General features: G+C 32.8%; 1 protein-coding gene across 1 annotated transcript; it reads right to left on the bottom strand.

Annotated features, from left to right (window-relative positions):
* Positions 1-9,688: 9,688 nt before the first annotated feature.
* On the bottom strand, positions 9,689-13,660 carry LOC128982043 (uncharacterized protein K02A2.6-like). Its single transcript, XM_054401083.1, has one exon. It carries the CDS (start codon positions 13,658-13,660, stop codon positions 9,689-9,691), a length of 3,972 nt encoding a protein of 1,323 aa, XP_054257058.1.
* Positions 13,661-15,680: the final 2,020 nt, after the last annotated feature.

Genomic DNA, 15,680 nt, shown 5'->3' on the forward strand with positions numbered 1-15,680 from the left:
TCAGTGAGTTGATGTTTAAAAGTTAAATCTATCATGAAAAACCAAACCACTTTTATTTACATTAACAGCTGTTTTGTTTTGTTTACCCGAGTGTTTTCCTTCCTTAGAGCCTAAGCACAAAAACTGTACTGCCAGACTTTGGAATAAGAAAAAAATTAATTTGACCATTGATTATAGGAGCTTTACTTTTATACATTAAGCCGCGTTTACCCCGGAATTTGGGACCAAATGTTTGGAACTTGTTAAAGTTTACAACGGACAGTGCACTTTTTCGATCTTGTCACGAGGTCAGTCCTCGTTGGGGGGGGGGGGGGTTGCGCGTAGTCAGGTGGTGGTTGGTTGGCGAAAGGGTGGCGGGGACGTGTTCGTGTTGTAAACAGCGTAGACGTTATAACGTAGGTCAGGTCACGGAGTTTTTGTTTATCAATCACCCAAGAATGAGAGTTTCCACTGATCACTTGTTAGATATACAACAAACACCGTGCCAACATCGATCAGGAAAAATCGTGTTGAAATGCTTCCATTTCAATCGTAATCCAAAGATTGATCTCGAAAGGTATGTAATACTTTGAAGGTGTCGTTTTAGCCCTGCTGTTTTGTTATTGAACTGCCAATAGAAGCTACCTTTTCATCCTACGTGCTTTACTCTAATCATAAGCTCTTCTAACAGTAACCTAGCTGCCAAGTTGGAATTCTACTGTGTTTATAAGTTAACGTGCATTAATAAAACTGAAACTGAACTTAGAATAGTACACATTTTCAATAATAGACTAAAGATACGTACGAATTTACTTGGGTTGTTCACTATACAATTGATTGTTGTTGGCCCACCAACACGACCCACCTTACTTTATTTAAACGGTTCTGGATATGCGTTTCGTATCAGCCTACCTGGGTTGGTATGACGTGAAGTTGTCTCCTATAAAATTTTTTTTAATATCATAATAATTTTAGGACCATACCAAACGACAGTTTAGTCTTGATGTCAAATGAACACTCTGTAAAAATTGAAAGCTAATTATATTTTGTTTGTGGTAGAACTGGTTGTGTCCTAAGTCTATTCCTGTGGTAAACCTACAAAAAAGTCAGGGCCCTTACTCGTCAGTAGACAATAATGGTGAAACTGTGGTTCTTATTGTTGTATACTAATCCAACTAAACTTCAAATTATCGAAGTAGTTTATTTAGAACATGACATAGCAGAAGTTTGGGCACGATTAATAATACGATTAATAACCTTCAGTGGGACAATCACATCGATCATATAGCTGCAAGATTGTCCAGAGTGGTACATCTCATTAGACGTCTTAAGTATTTTGTTGACTTTGACTACATACAAATGGCCTACTTTGCATTTTTCCAAAGTATTTTCCGTTATGGTCTTATCTTCTGGGGAAACAGCTGCAAAATTACAGATATTTTAATCGTACAAAAAAAGGTGGTTAGACTAATTGCAAGTTCCACCCAAGACGCTCATAGTAAACCTTTATTCCTCGAGTTAAAAATTCAAACTGTTGTTAATTTGTACATTTTTGATCTTATGTCTTATGCTTTAAAGAATCTATCAACTTCAATTTTTAACAATCAAGTCCATACATATAATACAAGAAGTAATTGTCAGATAAACAGAACATTTAATAGGCTGAGTAAAACATTGAAAAGTCATGTTGTTATGTCCGATAAGGTATTTAATAAATTGAGTAAGACTGTTCAATTTTATCCAGGTAGACATTCTTTATTTTTAAGTAAATTTTATGACTGGCTCTTAAGAAACCCTTTTTTTTCTATTGACGACTTCATGGCCGTAAAGGAAGTTCAGTTTTAGACTCATTGTCAGTGCCTAGGTTAGTTTATATTGTTGTTAATATTGGTTAGTTTATATTGTTGTTAATCTTTTATCTTAATTGTCTATCAGCGTTTGTTATACTGTTTTTATCTCTTGTTAGCAGGACCTTGTCTACTGTTGTTTATATTTTAAATGTCCATCAACATTTGTTGCAATTGTTAATTTTTATAAATTTTTATCTTAATATCTGTATTTTGTTGTTGGTTCATATAATTTATTCTTTGTTAAATTTTAATATTTATTTACAAAATGTATTTATTGTTAAATCACACTCCATACTGTTGGTAATCCACAGAGCTGACACAAAAAAAAATAACATATTGGACATGTTAGTTGTAATGTCTAGCCTGACTGTAGCCATGCTATATACACGTAACAATTAATTGTCAATGCATTTTTGTAATGTCCAATGACAAATAAATATTTCTGATTCTGATTCTGATTTACTGACACCACGGTTCAGGACGTGTAAGAATAGAGATTGTCTAAGCTATTCAGAGGTTCTCAACTTAGGTCTCAAGTTATCTGTCACAGTCAGTGACGCAATTGAAGAGTCACAGACAATGTTATCTTTGCTCTGGCTGGTTTAGAATAGGCAGGATTCTCTTAAGAGCCTCCGTAAATTTACTTAGACACTAATATGTATTACAGCTATTCAATCTAATAATTTCGAAAGCTAAGGTTGGATAAATATAATCGAAGCCTAAGGTAAAAATAAAATAATATATCCAATTTATTTTTGAGAGATGGTCATAGTTGTTGTCATTAAAGTTCATACGAAATTACCCTATGCAAAGCTACCGTAAAACGTAAAACCATATTCTTAAATAAGTTATAATTCATAACAAGTACCGAAAAATTAAAATCCTTCATATTTGTTACGTTATGTATATTTTGGAATGTGATTGTTAGTGAGCCTAATAGCAGGAAATTGTGAAATATGATAATACGCAAGCTGATCCGCAAAGCCATCTGATAATTCATAGCCACATTATCCCAACGTCAACTGTGGGATGAAGATATAATGTCCTCGTAAATTATGAGGTTTTGTTGTTGGATAAAAAGTTTGTTAGAACCCAATGGACTAACGATGCTCAGGTCACACGTTTTGCACCTTTCAAAGTGCTTTGTGAGAGAATCCATCGATTGATCGTCAACAAACTTGTACAGAAGTACAGTATACACCATTGAACATATGCACTATAGTGTATATTATACAGTCAATGATAAAATTAAATAAAAATGATAAATCAAATCAAATCAAACACAGTTACCGGTAATTCCAACGCAATAAATACATTTATTTATTGGAAAAGGTAGGCCTACATGGATGGTTAGTCACATAGGCGATTTTCTTGCATGGAAATGATTTACCATTAGCATTAACTAATTAACTTAATATAATTTATGGTATAATTACACCAGTAACCAACTGAGTAATAGCATTATGCTACTGCATTTTTTTCTTCTAAATTTGGCTTGGTTAATTTCATGACAAGAACTTCAGAGGTAAGGTTTTTTAATTTTATTTAGTTTTTGTATTTAACACAAAACAAAGTGATGGAAGTAATAATAATTGACGTCAAATGATTGTCAATTACTTAACAATGTAATAACATACATAATACTTAACATTGTCCGTAGCTAATTTCCAAACACTTTGTAAAATTGGTTTTAATAGCACAGTAAACGTACTGTACTCAATGTACCTACTCATTTTTAAGAGTGTTAACAATCTAAGGTAAAAAATTTGCAAAAACCCATACATTATCCATATAAAATAATTTCGAAAAACATTGAAACATTTAAAGTTTAAAGTACAAGACATTTATATATAAATGTATAAATGTTATATATAAATGTTATATACAAGTATATAACATTTAAAGTATTTAAAATTTGAATTAGCAGGTGGGAATGATGGAGAAGATGAGTTTGTAATCGCCTTAGATGATTTGTTGATAAACTGGTTAGAAAACCGTGAGTCTTAAATGAAATGTTTCAGATATTGATCCTAAACCAATTATTTTTAGCTAATATTTAATCAGACGGATGTTTTATGTAATTAAAATATCTTTTTTAAAAGTGAGTCGGTGGCTCAGTCGGTAGCGTCGCTGACTTCGGACCCAAGGCAGCGATGTCGTGGGTTCGGATCCTGGCAACTGCCGATAACATTTTTTCAGTACAGTTCACCTTTGTACTGTACCGGCTCACTCCTTGCTTTGCTGCAAACGATCCACGCACGGGCGCTTAGTCTATGTGGACGAGCAAATGCAAGGTTAAAAAATAAAAAATAAAAAAAATTAAAAAAAGAAAAAAATCAGTAAGTGTGATAGGTTTTTAGTCTATAAACACTTTTTAAAGATTACAATTCTTGTTTTAAGATGACAATATTACCTTATAATTGATCTGACACTCCCTAAGAACTTTCAAAAATAACCCTACAATTTTTGTTTGGTGTCGGTAGTATGACGTCGAACTATCAGATTTATTTCAATATTTTATATTTTTAAAGAGGATATCATTCATGATGCAAGGAAAAATTGCATCTTTCCAAATTAAAGAAACCTCTCAGTCGATTCCAATGTTGTATCGTTATTGTAAGGTATTTAAAATCAATTTAAAATTCGTTTTGTTAGGTAACACTTGTTTATACATGGTCAAGGTAGCCTACAAATGTTATTAAAAAGTAATAAAAAAATAAAATCACTAAAGTAGAATTTTGTTAACAAAGTGAATTATTTATATGGCTGAAAACGAAAATCTATTAACACAATATTACTGCTTAAACGAATTTAAAACACCTTTACTCATAGTTTGTACCAAAATCAATAATTTAGGCAATAGCAATGCTAGCGATAGCGATAGCATTGCATTTTGTAACACACAAAACCCATTATTCTGAAAGCGTTAATACAATTGCACCAAGAAAAGGAAATTGCAAACATATTTTGTAACTCCCTTTATTGAAAAATTTAGTTTTAATTCAAATATAAAACATTTTTTGTGTATAAGAATGTATTGTAATGCATGTTCCACTGTTAGACACAGACAAATTAAAGTTAAACAAATTTAAGCTCAGCGTCGAGGACCGTTTTCACATCTTGTTAAGGAATATAATGAGCATTTACATTTTATGAGGCTGAGACCACCAAGCGGAAAATTTCCTCCACAATCTATGTCACCAAAAACCCGTTTTATAAAACTTACCTTTTTAGCAAAAACAAAATATTTATATTTATTTAATTTCCATTTGAACCGTTGTCAGGTGGAAATTCGTAGATTTTGTGAGCTAAATAACACGAGGATTGTGGTCAACAAAGTTAAATCCGCCATAGTCAACATACATTTAGTCACACTTTTTTTGTATTACTGGTACCTACTAAATTCATTGATTTTTTTGTATAAAAAAGCATAAAAAGCTGTTATTTAGAAAATGAAGGGTGTTGTGTTTTTTAGAACCTAGCTGTATATTTTATTCATTTAGCTTGAACGATACAATGTTACATTATATATAATTTGCATTAGTAGCCTAATTTATTTCTGTTTCAATGTTAAATTTAAATGACTTTAGACAGTTATTTATCTAACTATTTGATTAGTTCACTGAAATAACTGTTTGGTTTTTCTTATGTTATCCGTTGCGAGTTTCATATTTGTGTTATGTTGTTAACGATAAGATCACCAACAAAATGTTAACAAATAATACCCCGCCACAGCAAACCTGCAGACTGAGCGAATTTAAACTTGTCTGATTATATTTTTACTCAAATATTTCCATAAATTAGACATATTTGTTCCCTATTTAAATAACATTAGATTTAACGAGTGCTTAGGTTTGCTGCTACGGTGAAGGTAAAAAGTGATTTTTGACCATACATCTATAGTATAGGATGAAATCAATAAATTTACCAAATTTTATCAATATACATCCATAAATAAGTAAACTATAAAAATTTTCATTTTCTCCATAAGAATAACATGGGAATTTTAAATTACACTATTTTTAAATTTTCTCCGTGACCGTTAGGCATACAACAGCGCTTCAATATACAAAATTATTTCTTTTTTTCAAGCTATACAAAACGGTTTAAAAAGAAATTGCAAATTTCTTTTGTTTTTAGGGTCAAAAATGGGAAAAGCCCATTTTTAACCCATAAAACCACCCATAAACCCCCGTTCCCATGGTCCGATTATGCTGGATCGCGAACTCGTTCGAATTAACGTAGGTTTACACGTTTGTACCAAATTTCATCAAAATCGGATCATTTTTGCTCGAGTTATCTCGCTAACGGACACACACACATATTATATATATATCCGTTCAAATTCTTATATATATCTATAAGAATTCATATATATATGGATTTGAACGGATGGGTTGGTCTCTAGGGACCTGAAAAGGAAAAATTAAATCGGTCCCGGGTCCAGGTCTTACCACGAGTACTACGGTAATAGCTTATTCCCTATATGGGAAATTCGCTAAAACAAAAGATGTGAAATACAAATTCAATTAGTACAGTATAACTATATTTCTATTGATGGAATAGACAGTCTAAAACCATTTGCGATGCAGTAACCAATACAAATATTTCAGTAGGACGACAACCTATCCTATATCGAACTCGTAAATACATCGGTTAGTGATAAATGTGAATCCGATGTGTTATTAGAGACCTACTTGAATTATCACGCTTCAACCCCATATCTTTCAATCCAACCATTATGATTTCTCATTCGTAATATTTTTCTAATGAATAAAAATCATTTTAGCGAATTTCCCATATAGGGAATAAGCTATTACCGTAGGTCTCATGGTAAGACCTAGACCCGGGACCGATTTACTTTTTCGTTTTGAGGTCCCCAGAGGCCAAAAACACCATCCGTTCAAATTCATATATATATATATATATATTTATATATATATATATATATATTTATATATGTGTCCGTTAGCGCGATAACTCGAGCAAAATTGATCCGATTTTGATGAAATTTGATACAAACATGTAAACCTACATTTATTCGAACGAGTTCGCGAACCAGCATAATCGGACCATGGGATCAGGGGTTTATGGGGGGTTTTATGTGGTAAAAATGGGGTTTTCTCATTTTTGACCCTAAAAACTTAAAATTTCCAAATTTCTCTCTAGACCATTTTGAAGAGCTTAAAAAAACAAATAATTTAGTATATTGAAGTGTTTTTGAATGTTCATTGAATACGGAGAAAATTTAAAAAATTGTAAATTTAAAATTCCCATGTTATTCTTATGGAGAATAAATAAACTGTTCTAGTTTGCTTGTTTATGGATATACTTTAATCAAATTTGGCAATTTGGTTTATTTCATACAAAGCTATCAATATTTCAATTGAAAAAACACATCTCAACATCTTCCCCGTAGCAGCAAACCTAACTACTCACTATAATTGATGTTATTTAAATAGGAAATAAATCTGAAAATTTATAGGGAATATTTTAGTAGAAATCAAGCCGGGTAAATGGAAATTCGCTTAGGATGCAGGTTTGCTGCGACGGGGGTATATTGCTAATAGCCTTCATAACTTATTTATTATTAGATTAGTTATTTTCTAAGGATGAAGCCTAGTGATCAGTAAATAGGATGATGCATTTTTTTTAATCGGTTACTAAACAAACACTAATTACCCATATTTCATATTTTTCAGTAGTCACAATAATAAATTTTAACTAACCATATGAACGCTTACTTTATTCTTTAACGATTATTAAATAAATTACCAAACAATGTGTTAATGTAAATTAACTGGTTACAAATATTTAACCGTATAATGATTTCTATTATACATTTTACAATGTGATTTAGATACCTGTTTAACCGTGTTAACTGTCTAAGAATACAAACACATAAATAAATAAAACAGCACATAATGAAGAAATATTAAAAACAATCAGTTTATCACATTTAATAGTACTAGAATTTGAAATGCCCACTTTTATAACCTACAGAAAATGAAAGCTCCCAGCCCTTAAGTCTGAATACAAGGTAAATTAAATACTACAAAAATAAGTAAACATGAAATGCTTAAATCTCAAACGTGACTTTGCAAAAAACAAGGCTCAAGTAATCCTGATAAAATCTTCGAGAGAGGTAGAAATGAAGATCAAAATCAGGCAAATTAGAAGTTGGCCGTTTGTTATTAACTCCTAGATTCAGATTTACTCGAAGTTGATAATTAAAACATGTATATAAAAGATTTTTGAGTGATGGTAAAATATGACAACATATAATTAATTAATGAAAGTTTGGGATTTCACAATGTATAATTTCAAACGACGTTTAAGATTTGGATACATTTACTTCTTACGGATTCAGTGAATACCTTTTTCATTTTAGTTTACAACGGAAACCATTTATTATAACTGTTTAGTAAGTAAAAAAGCAGATTTGATCCAATAAATATCTGAAATTGTTTTACATGATAAGGTAGAACCCATTTGTTTGTGTCGTTAACATGCTTTGCTGTTTAGAAAACGATAATGTAAACAGATCGTCCTTCTAGCAGTGGTAATTTATCCGTGTAAACCCATTCCTTGAACATTACTTATGTTTCAGACAGTCATTAACATTTTCCACAACGTATCTATTTAATGAATCCTTCCTATTACAAACATATTACATTTCAACAATTGTTAATACTTCATAACATTGTAAACAACAATCCTAATACAATACCTCATAGATTGAACGAACTATATAATTTACAAACGGGAAATCAATATCGAACTCAGTTTTTCATATGCAAAAACTAATCACGCATAAAAACTATTGATCTAATGAAAAAAATCTACACAATCCACAAAGTAGTTAAGTGATGCTAGCAGGAAAAATAACAAGTAAAATAATTCTAAATACATAATATTTAAAGTTGGGTAAAGATCAAATGATTGATTCATAACTCCCCTTCATACATACTTCTATAACATTATAGTAAATAATGTGTCCCCAATCTTGGTAATAAAGCTTGCTATATGTGTTTCTAGTGATAAAATTGTATTTCGGACCAAAATTGATTTATATTTAATGTTTACTTATTTCGAATAATTAACCAATGAAATTATTCCAAAAGCCACGAATATTCAAAGTTTGAAGTATAGAATTTAATATTGACTAAAGTTTCCTGGATTGTACGATCACTGTTCAAAGTATGTTTCATTAGTACTGACACATGTTGTGAATTTGTTCAAACCTCAACACTGGAAATAATTTACTATCCTGGAAAACGCTTTGCCAGAACTATTGTACAGGGTCATAAATTATTGGACACATTTTAAGATTATATAAACAAATAACCAAGCAACTTAGAAACATGGGAATTGTTTCATTGAATAGCAAATTTAAAACAGTTTTATACATCAACTGCAAAACAATAATATAGAAATGTCAGTAATTGTAAAAAGTGGTTATAAAAAATGTGCAAAAATCACCCAAACAGTGAGTGTAAGTTGTTTTTGTTGTGACTTGTGTTGTGGCCTAGTCAGCATAGATAGCATGGCATAGTTGCTAAAGCAAAACAACAATGGACCTTTCTACACTAGCTGTGTATGACATTTGGTAATCAAACCTTGAACCAAATTAAGTAACAAAATTACTAGTGTGCAATAAAAAGCAACGTCTTTGGTTTCATGAAAGCAAATCTGTAATAACTGTTCAAAGAAGGGTTCGGTTAGTATTGTATAATAATTAGATTCAAATCAAAAGATAGGTACATTATTTTATTCAATCCATTCTATTTACAAAATTGGTAAACATAAACAATCAATTAATGAACACATGTTTAAAACTATACATCAACTCTCCCCCCTTAGTGTAAGGGAAGTATTTGGTCTGAGTGACGAGTCCAAGTGAGTCCAGTGTCTGTCTTGACTTTAAACATAACATTTCCTGTTCTTGAAATTATTTTCCCTTCCTTCCACTTTACTTTTGAGGAATAATTTCTTACCAGTACTCTCTGTCCCACCTGAAAATTTCTTTTCAGCTTGTGTTCCGACATAGTCTTTTTATTCCATTCAACTTTATCTGCCATCACGTTAAGTTTCGTTCTTATGTCTCTGCCAAACATTAACACATAAGCGGAGAGTCCTGTAGAGTTTGGAGCTTTGCGTAGCTGAGTTACGAGAAGATCTATTTTATGCTGCAAGTCTCCCTTGTCTTCACTCATGGCAGCCAATGATTTCTTAACAGTTTGGACAAATCGTTCAGCTTGGCCATTGCTTGATGGGTGAAAAGGTGCACAAGTCCTATGGCAAATTCCATTATTGCTTAGAAACCTTTGAAAAAGTGCACTCGTAAATTGGGAGCCGTTGTCTGTTACTATCATAACTGGCAGTCCAAAAGTTGGAAATAAGTGACTTAAATTTCGAATGCACCAGTCTGAAGAAGTGTTTTTTGTATGTATAACCTCCAACCATTTTGTATGGGCGTCTATAATTATGAAGAAATAATTTCCATTTACGGGTCCACAAAAATCCAAATGTGAGCGATGCCAGGGAGCTGTAGGTTCTTCCCAAGGGTGATGGTTTAATTTAGATGGTTCATTTCTTTTCTGTTTGCATTTGTCACAGTTATTAACCAAGTTTTCAATATCATTATCCAAGTTTTTCCAATATACATAACTTCGCGCCATGGCCTTCATTTTCGACATGCCTAAATGCCCAATGTGTAGTTCCTTGAGAACTTCTTTCTGCAATGTGTTAGGTATTACAACTCGACTACCTCTAAAGATGCAACCTTTATGTAAACTTAAATCATTATTTCGGAAACCAACCTTTTCCAGATTTTCTCCATTTTCTAGTGCTGTAACTATTGTAGCTAGTACAGAGTCTTTCTTTGTATGCTCTGCAAGTGTACATTGTGTGAGAGGAAGAATTGCTATTTGATTCATTTGGAATTTGGAATACAAGTCTTCATCATCTTGAGTTTGTTCAACTGGAAAACGAGACAAGAAATCTGCGTTACAGTGGTCTGAAGTTCTTCTATACTCAATTGTATAATCAAACCCAGCAAGGAAAAGTGAGTAGTTCAATAAACGAGTAGCTGACATTGCCGGTAAGCATTTTGATGGATGGAATATGGAAACAAGAGGTTTGTGGTCCGTCTGAAGAACAAACTTTCGTCCATAGCAATAAGCAAAGAATTTCTTTACCCCCCAGTAAATTGCTGTAGCTTCTTTGTCTATTTGACTGTACTGTTTTTCACTTTTTGATAAAGATCGGGAAGCAAAAGCTATGGGTTGTTCCGACCCATCAGGAAACTTATGGGAAATTACTGCTCCCAATCCATAAGGAGATGCGTCAGTTGAGAGTATTAGAGGAAGTTTTGGATTGTAGTGTGCTAGAGTGTTGTCATTGGCTATGTGCTTTTTAACATTGATAAAGCTGTTTTCACATTCTTGTGACCATTCAAATCGCTGTCCTTTCTGTAGTAACTTATTCAATGGATATAGCTTTTCGGCCAGTCTTGGTATGAATTTGTTGTAGTAATTGGCCATGCCAATGAAAGATCGTAGTTGATTCACATTTCTAGGTTTTTCTGCCTCGATAATTGCTTTGACCTTTTCTGAGTTTTTCTTCAGCCCGTTTTCATCAATTGTATGTCCCAAGTATGTTATTCTTTGTTGAAAGAATTTACATTTGTCAAAATTTAATTTCAAGTTATGCGCTCTAAGTTTTTCTAGGACAGTTTTTAATCTCTCTAGTGTACTCTTGTAATCTGTACCTTGAATGATTATATCATCGAAAAAGCACTTAACTCCATCAGTCCCTTGCAGTACCTTATCCATGAATCTTTGCCACAGTGCTGGTGCTACTTTCACTCCAAACATCAACCTGTTTACTTTATACAAACCTTTCTGAGTGCTTATTGTTTGTAGCAGAGCACTTTCAGAGTCCATTGGCATGTGTAAGTAAGCATTACTAACATCGAGTGTGCAGAAAAATTTACCTCCATTCATCTCTGCAAAGATGTCCTCAATTCTTTGTATTGGATACTTCTCATCACGGATAACTTTATTCAACGTAGTCTTGTAATCTGCACATATTCGTACCGAACCATTAGGTTTTACTACTGGCACAATTGGCGTACCCCATTCTGAGTTTTCAATCTTTGTAATAATACCAGCTTTTTCCAGTCGATCGAGTTCTTCTTCCACCTTTTGTTTAATAGCATAGGGCACTTGCCTCGGCTTCACAAATATTGGACCACAGTCTTCTTTTAGATTCAGGTGTCCTTTTTCATTTGGAATGCAACCAATTTCCTTACTGAATATATCTGAATAACTGTCAAGAACTTGTGTCAACTCAGATGAGTTTTGATTCAACATTCTAATATCACCAATTTCTAAATTGACTTCTCTTATCCAGTCTCTACCAAATATTGGTTCAACATCTTGGTCGATAATAAATAGTTTTCCGAAGTAAATCTTTTCTTTGTACTGAAACCTAACATATACTACGCCCTTAGTTTGTATGATTTCACCTGTATATGTGCGAAGCTGTACATGTGATTTGAACATTCTTTTATTGATATCTAATCTCTTATAGTCCTCAAATGAGATTGAAGATAGCGCTGCTCCTGTATCAAGTTCCATAGATAATGGTTTTCCTTCAATTTCTATTTTCATAATGAACTTATCACTGTTATTTACTTGAAGTTTATAAGAATCGTAGGTAGTATGATCTAACTGTTTTTCAATCTCTCTGTCCTCTAGTTGGTCAATTCGTTGTTTTCTTGGTCCTCCCATACATACCTTTGCAATATGCCCTACTTTGTTACATAAATTGCAAAATTCATTTCTAAACTTACATGTATTTGCTCTATGGTCTTTATCTCCACACCGATAACACCGTCCTTGTAGACCTGAAAACTTTGAACGGGAAGGAGAATATTGGTCTTTGTTTGTTGCCTGTACAGCGTTCTTATTCCCAGAGTATCTGTCCCATTTTCTTGTCTGATTCTCTACAACCTTGAGCACTGGAACTGCTGGTGGTGCTGTGTGAGCAGTCATCATGCTGCTTTCAGTTCTCGAAGCTTCCAGTGATGTTGCAAGTTCAAGTGCTTCCTTAAAAGTAGTTACAATTTTCTTCTGTAAAAGTTGTCCTTTAATATCATGGTCGTGAAGTCCTCTTACCAATTGCATGCGTAATAACATATCAGTTACTGACTTTCCACAATCACAGTTAAACTGACAATCTTTAGACAGTTTCTTCAATTCCATAGCGAATTCGATGATTGACTCATTCGGTTGTTGTACTCTACACACAAAGCGATGTTGTAATGTTAATACACTTGGTAATGGTTCCAAATGGTCTTTTAAAACAGTAACAACATTTTCATAGTTCATCTTGTAAGGGTCATCAGGGGCAACTATGTCTAGAAGCCGTTCATGTAGTTTAGGTGAAAGTGCATGTAGTAAACTACAAAGCTTTGTTTTCTCTTCATTTACATCTTTAAGTACCAGAAAATTTTCAAATCTTTTAATGAAATTCCTAAAAGATTCCTCTTCGTCGTATGGAACAAAACTAATGTTTGATGTTGTGCTTGGTTCCTTGTTATGTGGATTTGCTGCTGTAGGCTCTGTATTATTGTGTCGTGTCTTTTCATTTCTCAATACTGCTTCTAAAACAATGTACATTTCTTCTGTCTCACTTCTGTACGAGGCTAGATCATCTTGTTCTTCATCTTCAGTGGCTAGTTCAATTTTGGTTTGTGCATCTTCAAATTGTTTCCAATACGATCTTAAACTGTCTAACCTCACCTCTATCTCTGCACTTGTCATTTTATCAGTTGCTTTATTTTCTATAATTAGTTTAAATGCTTTGGAAATTTGCCTTTTTGCAACTGATCTCAACTTCTTTATATTTCCTATTTCCGTCATCCTCGTCGCCATTTATCTATATATATAAAAGGCAAAGCCCTCACTGACTGACTGACTGACTGACTGACTGACTGACTCACTCACTCACTCATCACTAATTCTCCCACTTCCCACTTACCTAGGAGGCTGAAATTTGGTACACTGATTCTTTAGGCATTAAATAGGAAAACTAAGTGGTTTTTATTCTGATCGGACTCTCGGGCTCCGCCCCAGTGGCTCTGGAGTTTCGCATGTTAACCTAATGAGTACTCATATTTAAATGGAATTAATGAATCATAACAGCTGTTTCAATTAAACAAGTTGGTTCTGTTCTATGATGTTCAATAGCATTAAAGTTACAAGGATTACCAACAGAGTGCAGCACTATCATTTTTTTTAATATTTGACAACAGCTAGAATTTGAAACCAAAAGGTGAGTGAGCGTAGCGAACGAACTTCAACCCGGAGGCGAGGTAGCGTAGCGAACGAGCTAACCTGAAGGCAAGTGAGCGCAGCGAACGAGCTCCAACCGTAAAGGTGAGTGATCGTAGCGAACGAACTTCAACCAGGACGTGTGAGCGCAGCGAATGAGCTCCAACCTAAAGGTGAGTGAGCGTAGCGAACGAACTTCAACCAGGACGTGATTGAGCCATGCGAACGAGCTCACGTGTGAAGTTAAACGGGGCAAAGCCCGCGGGTACAGCTAGTTGTATAATAATTAGATTCAAATCAAAAGATAGGTACATTATTTTATTCAATCCATTCTATTTACAAAATTGGTAAACATAAACAATCAATTAATGAACACATGTTTAAAACTATACATCAGTTAGAGTATAACCGTAATTCTCTGTGTAGAAATACTATAAAATGGTGGTACAGACAATTCGAACGACTGGAAAGTGTCCAAAATATAGTCTAAAGGGTCATCACCTCTGAAGAACATAACTTACAATAACAGTTTAGGTGATTTTTAAAGTGTTTTTATAATTACTTTTCATAATTGCTGACATTTTTATAATTATTTTGTGCAGTTACTGTATAAAACTGTTTAAAATTAGCTATTTAATGAAACAGTTCCCATGTTTCTAGGTTGCTTGGTAATTATATATTTTATCTTAAAATGTGTACAATAATTTATGACCACCCTGTATTTTACCTTCTGGATGTGGTTGGTGTATCATTATGTTATAAAACTTTCCCGATGAGCTCATCTTCTTTAAATTTCGTATTAAAACTGAATCACGGATGAATCATAAAGTAAAAACAATATGCATTGTTCTAACTATTTACCATAGACTAAAAAGATCGCTTTTCATTCCAAATTTGTTTGGGCTAAAAAATTGTGTCTGTTATTGAAAACATAATTTTACAATAATTATAGCTTTATAAGAAATAATCTAATTCGTAAACTTGTACGGTTACGTTTAGATGTTATTTCATACAAAGATAAGAATTAGTTAAAAAAAAAACCCAAAGTCATAGTATATGTATCACAAAATGAGCCACTAAATTAACCACCAAGGAATTCAGTTTATAAAAATACCACATACCTAAATGTATATTGCCGAGATCACTGTAGAAGATATAATTTTCAATATTTACCTTGATGTAAGCTGGTTAATGGAATCAGGAATATCTTCGTCTCAAAACTTTTCCTTCAACTTTTATATTTGTTTGGAATTAAGAATTTTTTTAATATGTAACCATCTGCATTTTTCTACTAGATGTAGCCTAAATGTAAAATATATATAATACTAAAATGTTTTTATCTAACTGAAAAAGCCGTGTTAAAATATAATTATGATACCGTACTCTGATAATAATTATTATTTTTATTATTTCAGCTCATCTAAAATTTAAGATTTTAAGAATTCATCATTTCAAAATTAAAGACGTAAGAAATGTGAATATGTAATAAATCTTAGCTGAATATTGTTTT

Source organism: Macrosteles quadrilineatus, unplaced genomic scaffold, assembly GCF_028750875.1.
Source record: "Macrosteles quadrilineatus isolate MER2022 unplaced genomic scaffold, UCM_ALF_1.0 Scaffold_92__1_contigs__length_397533, whole genome shotgun sequence".
Taxonomy (NCBI): domain Eukaryota; kingdom Metazoa; phylum Arthropoda; class Insecta; order Hemiptera; family Cicadellidae; genus Macrosteles; species Macrosteles quadrilineatus.

What these genes read in the sequence shown, in the direction of transcription:
- LOC128982043 (XM_054401083.1), bottom strand. Translation starts at nt 13,660, where the DNA reads ATGACAAGTGCAGAGATAGAGGTGAGGTTAGACAGTTTAAGATCGTAT.